The sequence below is a fragment of the Lepisma saccharinum genome, chromosome 5 (genome assembly GCF_977018435.1).
Source record: "Lepisma saccharinum chromosome 5, izLepSacc3.1, whole genome shotgun sequence".
NCBI classification, from domain to species: Eukaryota; Metazoa; Arthropoda; class Insecta; order Zygentoma; family Lepismatidae; genus Lepisma; species Lepisma saccharinum.
Window position 1 is genome coordinate 46878083 of NC_139233.1, and position 23531 is coordinate 46901613.

A 23531-nucleotide genomic window follows, 5' to 3' on the forward strand; every position below is an offset into this window, starting at 1 on the left:
AGTTTCCCCATCTTTGCCCCTGAACTTAAGAGTAGTTCGCGGGACATTTTGCCAGCATTGTAGGCAAGCATTACAGATAAAAATTGTTCCAGATCATAGTTAACGAACAGAATCTTTACAAATTGTAGACACTAGGGATGAGTGGGTAAGAATTTAGGAAGAATACAAGGTTTTTGAGAGTCCCTAGAATCAGTGATACATGTTCTATGCATTGAGAGTGAAGTAAAAGTAATAGATAGTGTTCCAGAAGTGTCTGTTGGATTTGGTTAGTAAATTCTTGGAAAGCCTTTCTATGTTTGTAACAATTTCTGATCGTTTCTTGGCTGAGCCGATAGCACTTTGAACTAATACTGATGCTTGAAAATAGTAACAGTTCAAAGTAATTCAAATAATTAGTTTTCCATTGGAACTGTACTACATCACGTGAGATGATCTTTTACTCACAAAATCTGTTTCTTCCCATAATGCTGTTGCAAAAATAATAATAAAAAAAATCCAGTGGAACCCTGATTTTAGGGGAAAGTGTAAGGGGGGAGGACTTCAAATACAATTAGTAAACTACTACCAATCAACTTTCTTGGGAGTATTATGCATTATAAATGATTTAACAATGGGGAAAAAGTAAGATTATGAATTCCTAAGGAAAAAAAGCATATCATCAGTGAAAATCAGTGATTACCATGACCTTCTTTCATAGTTAGGGACGGTGAATGACTGCTTCAAACTGCTGGCTATTAGGTTCAATGCATCTGATTGTGTGTGATCTTCGTTTACTTTGTATTTTTTTTTAAAGTAAAATACTGGCCATTCGCCACAGAAAAAAATAATCACATTAGCTCCTACGTTTTCAGCTTCATTCTGATAACCATATCGTCCATCGGATGACATAATGACGTATCTCAGTTTTTCAAACTTTTCAGGAGAAGCAAAAAACGTTTTCACACACACTTATGTTTATGCAAAAGTGACTTATGTTTATGCAATAAAATAGTGTGGTTGAATGTTTCAGGTGCTTCTTTATGTGCTTGAAATTTCATAATTTGTTGAGATACATCGTTATGTCACGTCGTAATTATTAATCACTTGGAAATATCTTTGACATACGCCATGCAAATTGGTATCAACTTGCAGCTGCACGATTTGACAAATCTTTTTTTAAAATCAAAATGTGAACAAAATCATGCACATAATATTTATGATGTTATTTTCGGTGAAGCTTATTTATTTTGAAGTTCTTTAGATTTACAAAATAGAGTAGACAAGTTACAAAACTTTTCAGTACTAAGTACAGTTAATAAACAAAAAGTGCAAAATTACTACATAACAACACTACAATATTGAGAGATTATTTGTCTACATCACATTAGCATCAAGAATGAACCTTTTTGTGGAATAGAGTGAGCGGAAACATTGTTTGATGACAGATCAATCCAGTGGTTCAAATTTGTGTAATTTTTTTTGTAATCACTGTCGAACCACGGGAAAAGAACCAGCACACATTGGCAATAACTCCATATACTTCTCTTCTCGTGCAATATTTTCACAGGTTCTTTGTTCAATGGAGGTGGCATTTTTGCAGCTATTTACTTAGGGTTATATATATATATCTCTTAACTACGAGATCCTCTTGCAGTAAACTTGTTTTCATGTAGATAGTGTTTGGCTTGTTTCTCTGAAATCGTAGTTCACGAATATCTTTTTTCCAACTAAACCTAACACCATCATCAGTTTCTTAAGCTGGAGGATCCTCAGATCTTCAAGTGCCTTAAAATCTAGAATATCTTCCATCTGCATTGTGTACACAATGTAAAGATGGTTTCTTCATGCCAGTTGGATGATGAGTATGAGCTGAGATGGGACAAAGATTTTTGCAACTTGCTTTACCGATCTGGAGATGACAGTGGGCAGTCTCCCTCGTTTTGCCCATAATGTAGCTCAAATTAAAAAAAATCTCAGCTAACTAACTAACTCTCTAGCCTTCTTAAATGCAAAGATTTATAGCTGCAACAACACACACCCAATCAAGAAATGGCATCATGAGGCAAAAAAAATATCAACACAATTTATTTTATATTCTCGGCTGTTAATATTACACACATCAATGCAGCTGCTACAATCCTATTGTTGTTTTGGCCAACACAACTGTAGCTGAACTTATGTATTCATAGCAATTTTCAGGATTTCTTACTATGTTGTCTATAGTGATTGTGATGCTATCAGGTATTAAAGAATTGTCCTTTGGCACTTTGTTTACCTTACATTTTGAATTGTAAATAAGCACCCGCTATCTTGAACGAAATGATCCCAGCATAGCAAGATGTGACACCTGGAACACGAGGAGAAGAATACATCCTTACATCCTTTGCACAATGTTTGGATTATCCTGGCACATAATCAGGATCATCCGGATCACTGAAATCTTCGTCGAATAATTCACTGTCGATATCAAAGTCACTCTCACCCTGTTCTTGCACAGGGGATGACATACTCCCATTTGTACAGCAGCTGAGACAGAAGTGTATCTTCATCAGATCATACAGCAGATTCTTCATTAACTGTTTCTATAACAGTCCCTTTGTGCCAACCCCTGTGGCAGAGTGGTTAGCACATCGTGCTACAATGCCAGAGGTCCCGATTTGAATCCTAGCCTGGGCATCGATGTTTGTGATTGTCCAATCAATCAATTAATGTTAAGAAAAAGGGGGGGGGGATTAAGAAAGAAAAGGAAGGTCAAGAAAAAGTCATGAAAATGTCAAGAATTTTGGTTTTGTTATTTAGGTAGACACCCTGATGTAGTTTTATTGATGAAACAATATTTTTTGAGCCATCTTCCCTGAGTACTAAGACGTCCATCTTCGTCCTAAGGTGACTGATTGCAAAACGATGGGGGCAAGTTGAAAGCTTTGAGATTTTTTGATAAAAACAATGCTTATTTAGTATGTAGCTTTGATCCTTCTTTGGAAATATCTGCCTGTCTTGTTGAATTGTGATATTTCGGACTTACGAACAGTCCAATATATTTCTGTATTAGGAAACATCTGACATTCCTTCAACAAAAGATATCAATGTTCATTTTACCTCTTGCTTTCATAATCATGTCCTACTGTAAACATTGAAATATGCATTTCTGCATTACTTCCTTTTTTGCTCTTTTTGTGCAAATTTTCTCCTGTTGTTTCATTTTGCTACTGTAAACAAAATGAGATACACCAACTTGTGATACAGTTCAGGATTTACTTTGACATAACGACGTAAGTCAAGATATGTCGCTATGTCGTACCAAATTCTTTAACAAATTGAGATACGTTAAATAAAAAATATCCATAACTTCCTTATTAGTGAGATTTGACCTATGCCACTTCGTCAGGTGATGTAAGGCACCAGTATGACCACAAAGATGTCAATAACTCAATTTCGGGGGGAAAAATATACGTCATTATGCCTGTATCGGTGATTAAATTCTAAATACCAATACATCGATATTAGTATTAGCTCAGCCCTAATCATTTCATTTGATTACAAGGGAACCTTAAATATGCGTTTAGTTCAACGTTATACTTAGAACACTATTAATGCAAATCGTTACCATCGTACTTAACTGAAAGATCAATTACTTACGTGTGTGAGTACGAAATATCAATCAAAACAATGTTTCAGAGGTCAAGACTGCCTCCTCCTTCAGGTTGATGCGTATTCTTGGACACCTGACATGGTGTCACGTTAAGAAAGTGTTAGTTGAGGATACAGGTAAAAAGGTTACGGTAAAAAACACTTATGGAAAAAATCTCGCTTTGTAGCTGTAAAAACCTTCACTCTATTAAAACTCATATCTAAAACCATGCATTTCCTAATCTAAAAACACTTAAAAAGAAACGTCCTAAGTGGCTGTTGTTAGAAGCCACCTGGCCAGTACTTCAGAGAAGCAAATGTGCAGCCTATGCTCAACACGGAGAAGGAAGCCTACCTTCTCCTCCGTAGTTTTCCCCTCTTGAAGCTGGTGCATCACCAGTCCAAGGTGAACTCAAATTTCCGCCTCGGCGGCCCTCTTGACCTCCGATGTAACATGGAAACCCATCTTGGCATTATTATTTACAGCTTTATCCCATTTTTTGAAAAATGCAATCCATCCATCTTCCAAATTGCCGTCGTCTGTGTTAAGTTTATTCCAATTATCTGTTCATATACAGGCTGTTTCATAAACATTCCTATCCAATTTGTTGGTTGTTCACTTTCCTGATAACTTCCCTTGTTGCGATCTTATGTCCACTAACTATGTGCTCTGATAGTCCTGTTTTGGGTATACCCTCCTTTATATCCTTGTCGTGTTCACCCCACCTGACGTGCATGCTTCTCGCCGTCTGTCCCATGCATTCCTTCCCGCATTTGCATCCAATCTTATAAACTCCCTTTTGCCCTTCTGGGTTATCATGCCAATCCCCTCTCCCTTTTTTATATCCTGTGAAATGCTTTTCGATGCTCCGATGCACTTTCATCCTGCATTTTACACCATATCCTCTCACTGTTTTTCAAGTCTTTCAGAGACACCTTTCCGATAGGGGATTCCGACAAAACGAGTTTTGAGTTCACCTTGGACTGGTGACGTACCAGCTTCAAGAGGGGAAAACTACAGAGGGGAAGGTAGCTTCCTTCTCCGTGTTGAGCACACGCTGCACATTTGCTTCTCTCTAGCACTGGCCAGGTAGCTTCTAACAGCTGCTTAGGATGTTTCTTTTAAGTGTTTTTAGATTAGGAAATGCATGGTTTTAGATATGAGTTTTAATAGAGTGAAGGTTTTTACAGCTACAAAGTGAGATTTTTTCCATAAGTGTTTTTTTTACCATAACCTTTTTACCTGTATCCTCAACTAACATTTTCTTAACGTGACACCATGTCAGGTGTCAAACAAGAACCTAGTTTTGCTTTTAAATTGCTGCTTTATTAATGTCATGTAATGAAATTAGTCAGTATTCAGTCAGTTTTTTTCTTTTTTTGTGAATAAGTCAATATATGTAGATAGATTAATGTTTGTGTTATTTTGCAGGATTTTGAGAGAGAGATGATAGAAGAAAGAAAGAGGCAAGAAGAAGAAGGACGTAGAGGAGCTTGGAATGAAGTAGAAATTGGTAAGGAAAAGTTTTTGAATTCTTAATCTACTTCAGCATTGTGTTAGAAAACTTTGTAAGTTTTTCTTTTGTACTTAGAGACTGAATAGCCAATACTTGTGAATAGGTAGATTAGTTAATATGTTGTCATCATATTGCGAATATTTTAACAAATGCTACCAACTGAAGTGACCCTCTGGTACTTCTAAACCTGAAGGTTAATTGCTGCAACTGCACGTGTCCCATCTGTCCTTATCCTGGGCTAGATTAATCTTTATGATGTCCTCCAGGTCCATCTGTACATTGCCATTTTTTGTCTCCTTGGTCTTCTTGTAGGTTCCTTACCATCAGGTTTCCCACAAAGATTCTATAAACCCTTCTTTTTTCCATCCATACCATGTGCCTACCCATACCATGTGCCTACCCATTAGAAGTTCCTTCATGTAATTATGCTAATAGTATGAGGCTCAATCAATAAATAACGAGTCAGAGGATATTACACCAAAACTATGGTAGTTAGAAATGGGTCGACAGGCCTGAAATGGAGGTGCATGGTTAAAATGTGTTAAAAGTTTAAAACATTGATGTCATCAGAGGAATGGCCAGTTGTTACCTGCAGCTACCACAGTATGACTATCCCGAAAATTCAGAAACCCAGCTGAATGAGGTATGTGGCATGAAACATCACCTTTTTTATTCTAATAATATTAGAAAATGAGTGCAAATTATGCAGTTCATTGTTATGTAACCTTCTCTACTCACCTCCTTTGTCATCTCTCTTAGTTCTAAATATTTTACTAAGATACTATTTTCAGGAACCTAATTTAGTGGCACAAGGTACTGCCATGTGCTTTCACATCAGTTGATTGAGGAAGTGAAGAAATCACTGACATACTTAATGCATTAAATTCAATTACCAGTTATCAATATTTAAAAGTTTCCTATTGGGTCATCTTTGAGCATTGTATGTACAGGGTGTAAAAAAAAACTTAACAAAAAGAAACAATCATAATTCTCCAATGAAAGCAGATTTTCAGTTCATTCAAATTGGAAATTACATAAGAATGCATGACATTTTTGAAATGTTGTGTTCCATGTGAAACCCCTCACTCCCAGATCATTAGCAATCATTTGTCATGCTAATCCCACTTTTGCCCCATACTAGTGCAGAATGTTCTTTTGGTATTTTTGGAGTTGCTGTTGTTTTTCTAATATTCTTTCACCAGACATATTCTGCCCTAAATTCAACAGTGTACAGAAGTTCCATGTAAAGTTTGGAGCCATGGCATGCAAAATATATATTCGTTTGTTTTTGTTAAGTCCTTTATACACCCATATTTGGAATCTAATATTACCGAATAAAATTATAATATGGACATAAATCAATAACTCAGTAGCTTTATTCTTAGTGAAAAAAATATTTGGATAACCAGGGATGATACTGGGGAAAAAATCCCATTTCTTATCAGTTTGCACCTCTCATGTTTTGATTAATAGCTATGCCTTGATGAAGAAACCAAGTTTCATTTTTGAAGCAATAAATCAACCAGAATTGCAGGTACACATAAGTACACATAGCCTCATGTTTTGTTTTATTTTCTTATCTTTATTTAGTATGCATTTTTCAGTCAACGGTCAACCAACTGTACAAATATAACTTTCGAGTACTCTGAAATATGAATTTTGGTTGCTACTGATTCAGTGTTAGTGATGCAAACATTGAAGGATTTTTTAAATCTAATTGAAATTGTTTAATTTTAGATGAGACACCTGTAGAAGTTGTTCCAGCTGAAGTTCCTATCCTAGATGCTGAACCAGATGTGGGGGCTGGAATAGCTGGGGCCCTTCGCCTTGCTGTGAGCAAGGGTTATCTTGAAAAAGAAACTAAGAACAGGCCCTCAGCATCACGTATGCAACACCTCCAGGCACAGAACTATTCCATTGAAGACAAAACCTACATGTAAGTATGGTTGTTAACAGGTGATAAAGTTGTGTGTAATTCATGGTAACCGTTTGGTAAGGCTGAGCCTCCATGACTTTGAACCGATGTCAATTTGAGTAGGGCTCATATGGATGGACCAGTATTCTAAAGTTTCAGTTTAAAGTGAAGAGTGAAAGTTTCTGAAGAAAACAAAACATAACATGAGAGAGTAAGAATTTCTCCCCATGTTGCAAGTGGAAGGGGTTTTTAAAGTTTTTTATTATTAAGCTGGATACGATCTGCAAACAATATGATGAATAATTATTTGTAGACTCCCATGTATTCCTTATGGACAAACAACTTCAACTGCAAGTTGCAGCTAAGCAAATGGAAGTTTTGAATTTTCTTAACACAAAATCAAATCTTTAAACTGTCCTGTTTCCATTGAAGTGTTTTTCTACATAATCAGAAGTTTGATATTCCCAAGAGAACAAGTAAAATAATACTCCCATAAGTATAATGTTTTCTCCCTCTCCTACAACCATCTGGTGCACAGACCTCTCTTACCCAGGCTCGCCGCAGTGAAAGGTCTGTGGGGAAGGAGCAGTATCGGGTCCTCGCTTCTGGCTGGACATGGAAACTGTCACTCGTGCCCTTAAATTCAGTCACTGAAACTGGCCAATATTTGTCCTAATCCGAACATCTCACGGCAGTGCTTCTCAACTGCTGGCACCAGTTCCAGGTATCGGTTACAACAGGCCAGGAGATTGCCAGGGGTCCCACATTAGTAGCCCGACGTGGGCATAAGTGTTCTTTGTGAGTGTCCCTTCTCCAGTTTTGTCCTTTTATCATCACTCATCCTCAGAAAAGTGACGCTAATAACAAAAATCTAATAACTATTACTCCATGATTATACCGTATTTATTGACATTTAATTTCAAGAGTACGTATTTATTAATGTATAAAGATTACAAAAATATTTGCCAGTAAAATTGTCGGAATTGTGGCACCAACTTTTTAAAAAGATATTTACTAGGCAGTGGTCTTATGAAGGTTGAGAACCTCTGTCTTATGGAGTCCACAACATGTTCTCAACACTAAGTCTAAATATCCTGGAAATTATAGAAAATTCACAGTTTTCACTTATTTTGTGTCAGTATTTTGTAGGAAAACTAATTTTGTTATTAATGACAGGTACTTAATGTTATTATCTTTTAAGTGAACTTGTGTGTATTTTAAAGTAGAACTCTGCTAGATTGATATTTCAGTGTAATAAAATCATAAATGTCACATAAACAAGCTTTTATTTCTTGAATACATTTCAATACATACCAATGGTATTCAAATCAAAATCTAAAATTTGTGATAATACGAAGGATATGAAATCTGATTTTATATTAATTTACATTTTTGTATTTTTACATTAATATGAAATTTTTCTTAAAGAATTTAAATTATAAAATCAAAAACATTTATTGTTAATAACAATCACTTTGTATGTCAGCTATTGTTACTATTATTAACTATTACTGTTATTAGCATGTGAAAAATAGTGACATTGTTACTTCTAGTAAACGTGAGATACATGGCTGAATAAAAATACTCCGAGTGTGTATTGAAACGTCAACTTGTTAATGTAACATATGTCAATGATTTTATGATTTTTTATATGTTGGAAATTTAGGTGCACGTTGGATTTGATGATGTCCTGAAATCGAGGAAAATATTGTATAAATATTTTGGACGAATGAAAATTGTTAGTGTTAAAGTGTTGGTGAGAATCAATAAGAGGATATGCATTAGTATGAGTATCGGTTGAAAGTAGTATCAGCTCAACCATAATTTGAATATTGTATAATTTTTAAAATATTCATAATAGAAGAGTTGAATAAGAATTAATGACTCTGACTTTATAACTTGTCAATTGGTGGCACCACTGGCATGCTACAAGAGCTTATTTTTGATTAAGATATTAACTTCCATTTCAGTGTGTGAGAAGCAATTGTTCAGAAAGGATATGCAGCTATAGCTCTTGAAATGGAAGCCTGTAACGACCAGACCGACCATTCATTGGTACAGTTTATACAAGCTGTGATTTAATTTCTCTGTGTTTAAGACATTGCTCCAAGTGATATTTGCCAATGCGTACAGCATATTTATTATGACGACTGTACAAGTTTGGGTATCGTTGCATCATTATACAGTTTGAATTGTAAAAATAGAATATCACTGTTAAATTTTGAATGGATGTAATGCTGTATAATGATTACTTGCAAATATAATTAATTCTCTAATTGCACTAAGTAACATAGAATTAAGTTACAAGTTCTGTAAAACAAATATGCTCAAACATGAACAGTGTGTGCATACTAGAGAATTTTGTGGTTTAACCTGAAATCACCCATTGTTTTTATTTTCAGTGATGACGATAAGTTTGGAAGGCGGGACAGGTACCAGGGACCCACTTCTGACTTCAAAGAGAAGGACGGTTATAAGCCAAACGTTAAGTTGGATTACATTGATGATGAAGGCAGAGTTCTCAATGCAAAAGAAGCATTTAGGTAATAATATCAGTGTTTTCATATTGTGGGGAATGTTAGATGTGAGGACAAATTAATGTGCTGAAAGGATGTATGCGCTTATCGTTTTTTTTTTTCTTCTAACTTGGGAACTTGTTCTCACAAAACATACACAACAGAAACCCACCAAGCAATAGAACAAGTTTATGTGAAAGGATGATGGCAATGACCACTGAAATTAACAGAAAATAAAACCACATGGAGAAAAAAAAATGGTTCACAGTACTTTCTTTTGGTATATTATTAAAGTTTTATTTTTTGATTTGTGAAGTGATTCACTGTTTTAAAGTGGTAATGTGTTGTTAATGTTCACCTGTGGAAGACGAACCTAGCTTAAGTGAATTAATCTAATCACAAATAGTGATATAGGTAGAAGCATGTCTATTTGTATGCATTTGGTTGTCTATTGTAGCTTACTTTTATGTGTTTAATTTGTGATAGTATAGCTGTTACAATATCTCAGAATTTATCTACTTTGAATTGAAATTCAATATGCACAAGTGATTACATACAAGTAACCTTTGCTGCAAATCAAGGTCAGTGATATTTTATTTTATTTTTGGATGACTTAGCAGTTTCTGCATTAATAATTAATTAACACTTAGTTCTTTTAGGTTGGTAGATAGGTGATATCTGAAACCAAGTCTTCAAGAATTTAATTTTCCTAATGATGATAAAAAAAAAAAATGAACAGTTGTTTTCACAAATCATGTAGTCAATAACTATGAAACATTTCATCATAATTACACCTTTTGGACTGTAAATAATAAAGTGTATTACACAAGGCCTCTCCAAAGAACAAAAGCTGTTCAGCAACACACCACCCTTACCGGGTCACTTCTGGCAGGAAAAATGGAGGCAGTGTTAAAATCTATCAATAACCTTTGGATCTGTCGGGAAACTAAAAACAATGAAAGATGACATCATAACACATTGTGAGACATGGGCGCACAGTTATGACATGGATTCATCAGACTGGGTTGAAAAATGTTGACTTGCCTCTCCCTTCAAAGAGAGCATGCCAAGTTGAAAGTCTCATGGACATGTGGATTGTTCCTTAGCTCCAACTATTTGCTCTTTTTTTCCCCCCTAACTATATTTTCAAATTCTGAATAGCTTAAATTTTGATTGAAACTTAATATTTTCCATTCAGTCATTAAACATTGGAATTTTAGATATTGTCATTGGTTCCAAGAAAGGGCAGGCAGGCAAAGCCAAATTGAAATAATGCTATTTATTTTTCTTTACAATCTCTTCACCGAACACAGTTTGGCAACTGCTCATGTAAATCAATACTTTGGAAGGAAATAAATTTTTATTAAGATGTATGTAAACAAACAACCTTATTTTTTAAAAGTAACAAATTTCATGATGTAATAGTATGCATTTTATGAATGGCAAGAAAAAAAGATAGAAATAATATTGAGAAACTATTTTCCTTTACAGGTACTTATCCCATAAATTCCACGGCAAAGGACCAGGGAAGAACAAGGTTGAGAAAAGGATGAAGAAGCTTGAGCAGGAAGTGGTAAGAGATTATTTGTTTTCATAGGAAGATAGTGGCTCATTTATTGTTATCTTGTTATGTTAAGTAACCATTAGAGACTGATTAATACATTACATTGAATAACTCATCACCTTGGTAGCCATTCACACCAATTCATGATCTCGTCACTGATGGTTCAAGTTCTGGCATACATGTTCCTTTGTGAGTTTCACTTCAACAATTTCATCTAATAATTATTTATCCTTGTGGTGATGATTACCCCAAAGAGGTAAGATAGTGTCATAAATTATGAAAAATACCAAAAATAGAATTATAACTAGAGATCTAGGTTTTTGTATCCATTGATTAGAGGCTGGTAAGCCTCAAAAGCCAATTTTTTATGGAAGATTTCTCACCAGAGATCTCCCACCCTGGGAATCGAACCTATGTTTCCGGTGTGAAAGACACTCGTGGGGTGGAGGTCGAGCAGATCTCTCTTACCAAAATAAATTTTAGTTTGTTTAAAATTAGAAAGAAACTAAATTGTTTAGTGTACTTTCTACTTGCAGCTGATGAAGCAGATGAGCTCGACAGACACTCCATTGGGCACGCTTAGCTTGTTGCAGCAGAAGCAGAAGGAGACCCAATCACCGTTCATTGTTCTCAGTGGAAACAAACAGCTTCAGTCGTAAGTAATCACGTAATTCATAGTTCTTGTTTATCAGTGTGATAAGTTGCGCACTATACTGTCTGGGAGCTGTACATACATATACAGTGGTGGCCAGAATTGTGGACACTTTGTGAAATTGTCCCCTTGTTCAATGGCCTCCCTGATGGCATATTGTCCTGGGTTCGATCCTCTGTGGAGGTACATTGCACAGTGCTTTGGATCCCACTTTAAACTGTAGGTCCAGTCCTGATTAGCCTTTCTGTGCACAAAGTGGACTTAAATCAACAATTCAATTCATGTTGTTCAACTTTGAATGTTCATATAAAATGTTATGGTCAGTAAATTCAAGTGTTTATACAGGGTGATTCAAAAAGATCTTGGTATTTTCACAACACCAAAGCTCTGTAACAAACTACCATAGAGTACATGAACGGAAAGGAAAGCACTCAAGTTTTATTTTGTATTCACAGATGATGGATATTTTTTTGTAGCTGCCTTCCTTTGCACTAAACTTCCTTTGGAGTTTGTCTGGCAGAACTCCATCACACAGAAGCATTTTGTAGAGTGCCACACACGTAAATTTGCCGTTGCGTAGAAACGAATTTTCGTTTCGTCTCCCTCTCTCTTAGCATCACGTGTTCTACCCTGCTCGAAAACCTTCGCTATTGTTGCCATATTGTCATTCCATTCCTGGACACACTCGCGCAAACTTCATTGAAAACAATTGAACAGCGCTCCAGCTCGCGGTTCCCACCGGTCAGCAGGGACGGCAATGTGGCAATATAGCACGGCGTAGTCGTTGCTTCTTTTATGCAGTGCATGTTCATTGGCTAGCTAGTAACTAGTGTTGCCAACTGTAATAATGAAGCACTATTTCTGTCACGGAAGGGGAAAGCAGGTAAAGTGGCGGTGAGTTTTGTTGGATTGGAAGCACCATATTTTTATTTTATACTAAGTATTTGACCGGTTTGACGTTGTGTGCGTGTATTGCGTGTGTGTATGTAAAAGTGTGTGTTTGCTAATGAACGTTAAATTCCATAATGCCTCCAGTTCTGTCGAAGTTGAAATCAAAAACCTTGCATAGCCAAGCTCGGGAAATTCTAAGCAATTCAACTCTGGCTCCGGCAGGTGTTCTTGTAGAAATTGCATAGAGGAGGCCGTCATTTTTGCTGCTTAATGCGATACATATTGTTTTCTGTGTTAAAATTGCCATGCTTTGATGGGTGACCAAGTTCATAGCAGGGCCGGCGGAAGGGGAGGGCGAACCGAGCGGCAAAATTTGAAGAGAAGAAAAAAATAAGCCTATTGAAAACTGTGATCGAGCGAGATATTCTTTTGCGCTGAATAGTATTGAAATAGCATAAGAAGTCACATTATTTATTTTATATTTTGATGTTTTAGTTAGGAATATATTGATTTTCAATTTTCCGTTGCTGCGTAATGACCGGGGGGGGAGGGGGGGGTCGAAATAGAGCGGCATCTGCCGCCACCTCCCAGGGAGGCAAAATGACTAGCGCCGGCCCTGCTTCATAACAAAAGAAAAAGCCGCGCAGCTTATCGTCTAGTGGCAGTATATGTACTTGTTATTGTTGTCGAAGCCGGCATCCTTTGTAAATGTACAATAAAGGCAACCGACTGTCGCAGATCTCAGAGAGGAAATAATAATACTGTTTGAGGAGGAGTGTTATGGTGCAATTGTAGCGGTTTAACACGTTGGCATGTTATTATCTGCCGTTGCAGTTCCATACCAGTGTATACGGGTTTTGGGAGTGAAAAGTTAGAACGCCACCAGTGCATTAATGCAATGAAAAATAATATATATATATTTTTTATTTTGTTTGAAATCACTCAAATAAGGAATCGTATGAAGAAGTCTTCTTTGCAGCATTTTTGGTAATTTTACTTATGTGTTAGTTCATATTTTGCGAATTTTTAGTCCATATGTATGTAGCTACATACAAAGCCACTTGTTAATACATATTAATCCTAGTCCTGGTATAATGCATGACGTTTAAAACTCAACGTTAGATAGACCTGAATTCTCTAATTTTATTGTTGTACGTAACAGCTGTGCATCGGCGCACCGCAGCGATTTTTCTATCTGCTCCATTAGCAACACTGCTTCTTTAGTTCTGTCGCGCATTGCACGGCAGAATTATCTGCGCTGGACTCTACCTTCTTTCCTGAAATGTAATAAAACAAATGCACATTACTATATTGCAATTTGTTAAACAGCTATGGCAGTTTGAAAGTGTCTAGATATTTTTTAATTACCCTGTACATCATTTAAAGAGAAAATTTAATGCTAAATTGAATACAAAACATTGAATGCAAATATCTGTATAAGACATAAAGTTATGTTACAAATATTCCAAATATGTCCAATTTTCACTACAATCATATGAACACAGTTGCAATGTACTATCATTGTAGCTAATCAGTGGTGATTTATTCATTCTAGTTTTTAACCACTGTAATTTTTTTTAAAAAAATTAACATAGGTTTCGGAGGCTGAATGTGCCTCCGTCTTCAGGGTAGCGTGTAGTCTGTTAGATCATAGAAATGGTTGCCTTGGAGGATTATTCTTGGTGGCCTAGGCTCCACCGCATCTGTCAGTCACAAGGACCTCTATACAGGGTGATTCTAAAGGTATAGTACAAACGAAAACCACAGATACCTCCCATGAAATAGAGACGAAAGTTCCCCTTCCACTTTGCCGAGAGATGCCTCCGTGAGGAACTAGACAACGCCGAAAACGTGTGAAAATGAACTTCACACCTCTGTACAGCCAGTACCAGTGAAGATAGAAAGGCGGAACAAACGAAGTCAATAGGAACACCAAAGTCGCCCATCCGAAAAACACTAGGCGGCAGCTGCGCAACGCATTCGCATGGGGTTCCACAAAGGAAATAGGAGTGTCCCGCAAGACAAGTGAAGGGAAAGGGTAGCGATCGACAACGGTAGGGAGAAAAGAAGCTATGAAGCATGAAGTAACAATTGCACAGCGGGAAACAAACACCATGACTGAAGCAGTGCAGTAGAGAAAAGTAGTGCGGGGTTGCAGAACCACGGGAGGACGACGTAGGATGTAAAAACACACCAAGAATGCAAGCAAAGTGGTCCGTGACACTCGACAGGCAACAGACGCGTACATGGTTCGGGGCAGAAATGGCGGCGCTGGCGGTGCAGCGCAAGGGGAGTCCCCAAAACACAGTGGGGAGACACCGCAGCAAGAACAAAGCACGGTGCAACAAAAGAGAAAGAGGACCGGACGGGGAATGGTACCTGCCAAGGAGACAACAAATGCGGGACGAGGGATTCCCCGTAGCAGCACCAAGGGGATGTCACACAGAGGTTGTGCGCCAGCAGGACAAACACAGCAACTACGGGCACAGGAGGTTATTGCTAATGAAAGGTGCACGTACAGATAGGACCACGTACCCCGTACTGACGTTGTAACAAACGTCGTGATGGGGCCCAATCAGCCTCTTAGAAATGAAACCGGAGGCACATCGCTGGGTGGGAGCGGGCGAAAGGCTGCTGGAGTGTCGTACGGACCCCACCACTCCGTACGGTAGACGACACTAATGGACGAGGTCGGAATGTTTCCATCCCGATCACCAGGTCCACCGTTCCCAGACCTGACGCGGCTGCTTGCTTCCGAGCGCAACCCCAGCCGAACAACTCGAGTCCCTCCTCGGCCGCAGCCTTCCGCTCCGAAACCAAGCGTGGCCTCACACCACCGCAGCCGCACACTGCCGCGTGGGTGTGAGACAGGGCCGAGCAAGGCTGGACAGATAAACTGCGTGGGACAATCGTGTAATGAAGCTACGTGGGGGTATGCACGTCTGTTCAACTGCTGGGTTACCCCACATTGGTGTACACAAACACCACACGATCGTACGTAGTGCTCCCCGTCGGCTCGAGCAAGACGGACGAAGTACATGTTGTGGGTGAATGGGGCAAGAATGAAGGACGCTACATGTGTTCCACGATGACAAGGCCCCAGAGTACATGGCCCCACCTGACGGCAGTGGTCAGGTAGTGAAGAGCACAGGCACGGGTGGCTCAGGAACGTCAGCTGATTGTACCACAGCGCCGTGCAGACGTGTGGGCTGATTGGAAGTGCATCGTCAGGGAGCGTGTCAGTGCAAGAGCCGGTGCGGTGGTGGTGTGCTTGACGTACGACAATTGAGTACGTTGTTTCGAAGCCGTTGTGACCAGTGTGTGTGTGTGTGCCACCTGTGCACTGCAGTACAGTATTCCATAATTGGCACTATTCTCACCGTACTATGGAACGCTACACATTTGTAGAACTGAGGGACATGCATTTTGTCTACGGCCTTGCAGATGGCAATGGCCGAGCAGCTGCACGCCTTTATCGCGGACGGTATCCGGAGAGGCGACAACCCGACAGCAGGTTGTTTTCGAATGTCACCCAAGACATGTGCGCACAGCGGTGGTCGAGGAGGACATACTTGCTCGCGTGGACGACACACCGTCCACTAGCACCCGTAGCATTGCACGTGCAGTGGGAGTATCACAGTCGACAGTGTGACGTGTCCTTCATGATGATCTGCTGTATCCCTATCATCCACAGCGAGTCCACGCGTTGCAGGCTGGGGATTACCCACGACGTGTGGAATTCTGTCAACGACTGTTGCAGTTTTGTACCGACGATCCCCGTTTTTTGCGCCATGTGCTTTTCACAGACGAGGCAACATTCACCCGTGAGGGCATCTTCAATTGCCGAAACAGCCATGTGTGGGATTATGAAAATCCACATGCAGCAGTCGAGGTACACCATCAGACCCAGTTTGCAGTGAATATCTGGGCAGGTATCATTGATGAACAGATTATCGCTCCATACCTGCTGCCACCACGTTTAAATGGCCGCCTCTATCGCACCTTTCTTGCATCAGTCCTTCCAGAGCTGCTAGAAGATGTACCCCTCAACATGCGACATCGTTATGTGGTTTCAATTGGATGGAGCGCCTGCACATTTTGATGGCACAGTGCGAACCCTTTTGCACCATACCTACCCACAGCGCTGGATCGGCAGAGAGGGCCCCATCCCCTGGCCCGCTCGTTCGCCTGACCTCACACCAATGGATTTCTTTTTGTGGGGCCATGTGAAAACACTCGTCTACGAGACCCCGGTGCCTGACAAGGAAACATTGGTAGCGCGGATACTTGCAGCATCGGCCGAGGTGTGTACCATACCAGGGATTTTTGATAGGGTTCGCCAGAATTTCCTGCGATGCTGCAATGCCTGCATTGAATGTGGTGGTTGTCAATTTGAGCAACTTTTGTAACAACGTCAGTCCGGGGTACGACTACGTACTACGTACTATTCCTATCTGTAAGTGCACCTTTGCGTGGCAATAAACCTCCTGTGCCCGTAGTTGCTGTATTTGTCCTGCTGGCGCACGACCTCTGTGTGACATCCCCTCGGTGCTGCTACGGGGAATCCCTCGTCCCGCATTTGTTGTCTCCTTGACAGGTACCATTCCCCGTCCGGTCCTCTTTCTCTTTTGTTGAACCGTGCTTTGTTCTTGCTGCGGTGTCTCCCCACTGTGTTTGGGGACTCCCCACGTGCTGCATGTGTTTGTTTCCCGCTGTGCAATTGTTACTTCCTGCTTCATTGCTTCTTTTGTCCCTACCGTTGTCGATCGCTACCCTTTCCCTTCACTTGTCTTGCGGGACACTCCTATTTCCTTTGTGGAACCCCATGCGAATGCGTTGCACAGCTGCCGCCTAGTGTTTTTCGGATGGGCGACTTTGGTGTTCCTTTTGACTTTGTTTGTTCCGCCTTTTTATCTTCACTGGTACTGGCTGTACAGAGGTGTGAAGTTCATTTTCACACGTTTTCGGCGTTGTCTAGCTCCTCACGGAGGCATCTCTCGGCAAAGTGGAAGGGGAACTTTCGTCTATTTCATGGGAGGTATCTGTGGTTTTCGTTTGTACTATACCTTTAGAATCACCCTGTATAGAGGTCCTTGTGACTGACAGATGCGGTGGAGCCTAGGCCACCAAGAATAATCCTCCAAGGCAACCATTTCTATGATCTAACAGACTACACGCTACCCTGAAGATGGAGGCAGATTCAGCCTCCGAAACGTAGGTAAATCTATTTTAAAAAATTACAGTGGTTAAAAGTTCAAAAACTGGAATGAATGTACTATCAGTATTTAGGGAAGTAACTTATGTTTTATATGTTCCTGTGATGCACACTCAGTCTTATACAAGAATGGAACGGAGGGCAAGAGGCCATCTCATGGTGAATTTTTTTGGGGAAAGAAAGTAGAACATGAAATGAAATGTTTACTGTACTATAATTTGTGGATCAAGTGGAAAAAAAAGAGAATAAAAAGTGTTCTGGTTTAATTGTGCTACATTTGTGTGAAACTGATAATTATGTTAAGGTTGGAGGGAGATGGATGGGACAGAAATACTTCTTAAGGCTCGGCTGAACCTTTGGCCAAGGCGAGTGCATTTTTTTTCTCTCCTCTCCTTTCGAAATACTGTTATGATTCATGATGGTTGCTGTAAACACGGTTTAAAATTGCTTCTGTGAAATTTAGAAAAATTCGCACTTCCGCATTGCACAATTTAATGGTTGAATCCTATTAATTTCGAAGATGCGGAAGTGCGAAATTTTCTAAATTTCACGTAATATCATAAATATTCGAAAAATCCAAAAAATTGCATCTGTTTAAAATTCCTTCTAGAAAATTCACAATTTTCACATGGTTTGCTTTTTCTGTTGCTTAGATATTATCAAGACATAGTTTCATGATTACTTAAGGCTATTAAACTGTTGATAATATCTACACAGCAGCGAAAGCAAAACACACAAGAATCACATGAATGCTCTGGAAGGATATCTAAGCAAATGTCATTTTTCGAATTTTTGTGTATCATAGCAGTTTTTTGAAAGGAGAGGAAAATTCGAGAACACTGCCCCCGCGTCTGCCAAAGATCAGCCAAGCCTTAACACATATGACATCAGATAATTTGTGTGTGTCAAGTTTGTTTTTTGTTCTGACAAAGAAAAATTGCAGTTGAAGAATGTAAGGTTGCTGAAGAAACATTCTTTTGTTTAATCATAAACCAGAGAGGCAGATCAAAATCACTTTTATTTTAAAAATTTCATGCAACACTAATTAATAAAAAGCAAGGAAACAAATGTTATTGTATGAATGTGAAATGCAGCTCATGTATAGCACAGTATGTATATCCATGTGCTCAGCTTATTGAGGGAGCAGCATAATTGAGTAAATAATGGTAATAAACTACACATTATTCTGCTTAAGCGTATGTTTTTGTTTCGTAAGTTTACTTTTCACGAGAACTGACATTTCTGTATCTTTACTTTTGCAGGACTTCAATCTCCAAAATAAAGAATTGAAGATGCATAAGCAAGGCTATGTAAATATGTACATATGAAGGACATTATATAGTGTGTGTGCTCACAAGTGCTCCTTGTGGAGAACAAATTGAATCAGAAGAAACTAAAATGTGACCTATGCACGTACTAAAACTTGACTGGTTACCGGTAGTCTCCCCATGTAGTGGCGTAGAATAGTTCTCACATCTAGTAAATTATGTATGGTTTCAAAATAAATTGATTTTTTTTAGTATGTGCTTTTGTTAATGAGTTTCATTCACATTCCCTAGGTTCCTAAATTATTTTACTGTTCAATTTCAGTCCAGGATTTTGCAAGTGGATAATTCCTTGAAAAGTGAAACACAATGTCATATTCTAAGATGTTTCTAATCAGTAAAGTTACTGACTTTTGACTGACTACAAAGAGGCCAGCTAGGCTATCTGTGAGACACTGAGACTACATTACAGAAAAAAATATTAGAAAATATGCGTAAAATTATTTGTTTCAATAAGATGATGGTGCTTGAGAAATGGACAACCTGTCCAGGCTTCATAAAAAAGTTGTGAAGTATCTGAAGTTGTCGTCATGCCCCACCCCCATTATTCTGGCTCTTAATGCATGGTTATACTCAGGGCTAGCCTTAGCTTTCCTTGAAAGCAGAGGTGTTCCTAGGATGAAATTTTCAAGCCAAAAGAATTGCAGGAGAGAGACTAAGGGAGAAACTTGCAGGATAGTGCATCTTTCCCTACATCAAGCTCAACCACGAGTCCAACTACTATAGTGTGTTGCCCAGTTGAAAAGAAAGAGGCCAGCTTCTGCAAGGGTTGAGTAATTATATGAAAAACAACTGATTTTAAGGAATATTTTGGTATAAGGCAGGAAAGTTTCCCTCCGGATCAAGAATATCACTGTTCCAATGAACATTTGTAGACTAGTAGAAAAAGGAGGCATTGAACCCTTCAAACAACAGGGAGGTGCATTATTGTGGTAATGGGAAACTTTTGCTCTGTCCTTGGGGAGAGATGTTACATTTTGTCTGAGTGGGGTTTGACTGGGGTTTAAAAACAGTCACAACCCCTCCATTTGGAGCTAAAATGTCATCGGGCAAACTTATAACAAGGAATTCATTGTTCATAATTCAGAAGTGCATGAATTTCTTTCAGCGAAGTCATATGTGTAACATTGTGATGTGTGCAGTGAACTAAAACTACTGGCACAGTTTAAGGCTGTACTAAAGGTGATTTTGCGGTAATTTTTCCATAACAGATGGCAGCACCATTTGTCACGGCAACAGAGTGCCATGTTTCCAGATCTACGTGCATAATCAAGGTAAGTACATACAGGTTTGTCGATCAGGGTATTTACTGATGAAAGATGACGTCAGGTTGATTAGTGGAATTTAGACAAAATTCGTAGGTGTGCAGCAATGTTATTGATTTTTATGAGATCAGTTAGATACTCTTATCAGAAAAAAAAGGAGTGTATCAGCAATGGAAAGTAGTAAAAGTTCAAAGTAATCCAAAATATTAACAAAAAATAAAAACAATCGTGTGGTTAGTTCATACACCAAACAGAGCAAGTTGTTGCTGTTAGTTTGATATTAGCAACTAGTAAAAATATATTATTTGTTTTATGAAAGAAAATACAGAAATCTACTTATGAATTAGTATATATTACACTATATCCCATAATACATAATTAGAACAGTAACAGTGATAATGAAATGTCTTTCTTCTTATCAAAGATTTTTATCATTAATTCAACTTAATTGTGAATGTTATAAAAAGATGACAGTCACAATAACTTCCCCTCCTGGGGTGAAGAAAATATAGACATAATACTTTGGTGGCTTAAAAAGATACAAGATCTTAAATATACACATCGAACAGTTACATAACTTTAAAATATTCAACATTCAAAACAACATTTAATACTATAACAAATCTTTCAAAGATTGACAATCAATTCGAAACTTGCGCACCTATTTGTTAACATTCAACAACAGCTCGTGTTTCTTCTCCAATGAACAGTGGAAGGGTTTGATATTTTGTAAATTGTGTCTACACTTTATCTGTTGTCCATCTAAAGACACCCAAGTTCACGAAATTGTTCTTCACTTCCTCCACCAAAAATGACCCCACATATGTCATAAAATTTATGGATAGTTTTGTTCAAGGCAGAACTTCTTGCATGATTCCTAACCATAACCAAATCACCTTGAACAATTGTAGGGGTTTCTGTGTTTGAATGAGTCTTCTTTCTAGATTTTGAACGTGTAGTTGTTTCAATTAACTGAATATATTTAGCTTTCCAAGACAATTCGTTCATCTCTTCTGGCCAGTCAATAACAGAAGTTATTTTATCCCGAAAAATTTCAGCCGGAGTGAAACCAACAACCTCGTTATATGAGTAATTTAGTAATTTTATAACATTTGTTAAAACTTTGGACCAAGATCTGTGGTTGGTTTTACAAAAGAGTCTAAGCAAACGAATGATCTCTTTATTATATCTCTCAATTGTATTCGCATGAGGCGAATATGGTGAAGTGAGAATATGCTTTACACCAATTGATTTCAAAAATTTTTCCCATTCATTGGATTTAAATTGTGATCCATTATCCGTTAACATAACTGTACACATAGGATAATGATGGAAATAACCTAAGTTAATTCTGTTGATAATTTCTTGAGTTGTAGCCTTCCTGAGAGGATAAGCCATAACATATTTGCTTGTTAATTCTACAATAGTCAGAATATGTTGATATCCTTGAGATAATGGCAATGGACCAATCAAGTCTAAAGATAAGAAGTGATGTAATTTGTAAGAAATCGCGTGAAGCTCCTCTTTTTTAATATGTTGTGTTTTTTGTTTCGTCCTTGCACATTCCACACAATCACTTAAATATGACTTGACACTTCCTCTCATCTTAGGCCAGAAATAGATTAGAACACTTCTTATAAAGCTTAGAAAATCCAAAATGGCCAGCCAAATCATGTTCATACAAAACTTTCTTGACAGCTGCTTCAGGTACAAAAACTCTCCAATCATTCGAGTTGGTAGATCTATAAAACAATATATTTTTATGTAGTTTAAATATTCCCTTAATTTCGAAATGGTCATCACCCTTGCCTAACATAGAAATTATACGTTGACATAATTCATCGTTTTGTTGTACTTTCATCCAATACAAAAAGTATTCTTCTTCAAGTAAATCAATATCTGTGCAGTTTACATGTAAAGTGGAAGGAAACAAATTGTTTTGTGACTTAATTGGATATCTACTTAACGCGTCCGCGGCTGTATTTGCAGAACCACTAACATGCTGAATTGTATAATCATAATTTTGCAATTTCAAAGCCCATCTATTAAGCCTGGGATTTAACGATCTTGCTGAATTTAACCAAGAAAGTGATTGATGGTCACAGTATATTACAAATGGTCTGCCTAATAGATATATTGAAAATTTTTCCACGGAAAAAAGGATGTCAAGACATTCTATTTCATGCACAGAATATGTTAATTCTGAACCTCACAAAACTCTGCTCGCATACTGGATAATCAAAGTTTCACCATCGTCAGAATATTGCCATAAGACTCCACCGATTCCAATTTTACTGCCATCAGTATTTACATGGAAAGTGTTGTTCAAGTTAGGTTGAGCTAACATCTCCGGAGACGAAGCCAATTCCTTCAGACGTTTAAATGCCTGGAGATGTGCTTCATTCCATTCCCCATTTCTTATTCGTTCTAAGTAAATCGTATAAAGGAGCAGCAATCATTGCAAACTTATCCACAAATTTTCTTCTCCAATTTACCATTCCTAAAAATTTTCTTAACGCTTTTCTATTTGTTGGAGTAGGATATTCAGTTATTGCTAGATTTCTTTCTGGATCTACAGCGATGGTTTCACCTGATACTATGTGACCAAGAAACTTCACTTCAGTTTTACAAAATGTGCACTTCGATAATTTGATGGACATATTTACTTCTTTCAAAATTTTCAACACATAGTCCAAATGTTTTAAATGACTTTGCAGTGATGATGAAAATATAAGAATATCATCCACATACACTATAAGAAATGAACTAGTATCATTGCCAAACGCTTTATGCATTCTGTCAACAAAAACACTAACAGCACTCTTAATACCAAAAGCCAAAAAATGAAATTCCATTAAAATTCCACGATATGAGAAAGATGTGAACTTATAAGATCTAGGTGTCAGTGGTATTTGAAAATATCCACAAGTTAGGTCAATCGTCGAAAAGAATTTTGCGCCTCTCAACCTAGGCAAAAGTTCAGATATAGGTTCAACCTGTGTCATGGGTGAAATTACATGTTCATTCAGCTTCCTAAAATCAACAACAGGATGCCACAATCC

At 38.1% G+C, this 23531-nt stretch overlaps 1 protein-coding gene across 1 annotated transcript in view; it reads left to right on the plus strand.

The window, feature by feature from the left end:
* LOC145987798 (U4/U6.U5 tri-snRNP-associated protein 1) overlaps nucleotides 1–19407 on the plus strand; it is a 101308-nt gene extending 81901 nt beyond the window's left edge. The window contains exons 11-16 of the mRNA XM_083122503.1: nucleotides 5042–5123; nucleotides 6864–7062; nucleotides 9444–9584; nucleotides 11049–11130; nucleotides 11658–11776; nucleotides 19142–19407. Coding sequence (XP_082978629.1) covers nucleotides 5042–5123; nucleotides 6864–7062; nucleotides 9444–9584; nucleotides 11049–11130; nucleotides 11658–11776; nucleotides 19142–19169 — 651 coding nt within the window. The 3' untranslated portion in view covers nucleotides 19170–19407. The remainder of the gene's footprint in view (nucleotides 1–5041; nucleotides 5124–6863; nucleotides 7063–9443; nucleotides 9585–11048; nucleotides 11131–11657; nucleotides 11777–19141) is intronic.
* Nucleotides 19408–23531: the final 4124 nt, after the last annotated feature.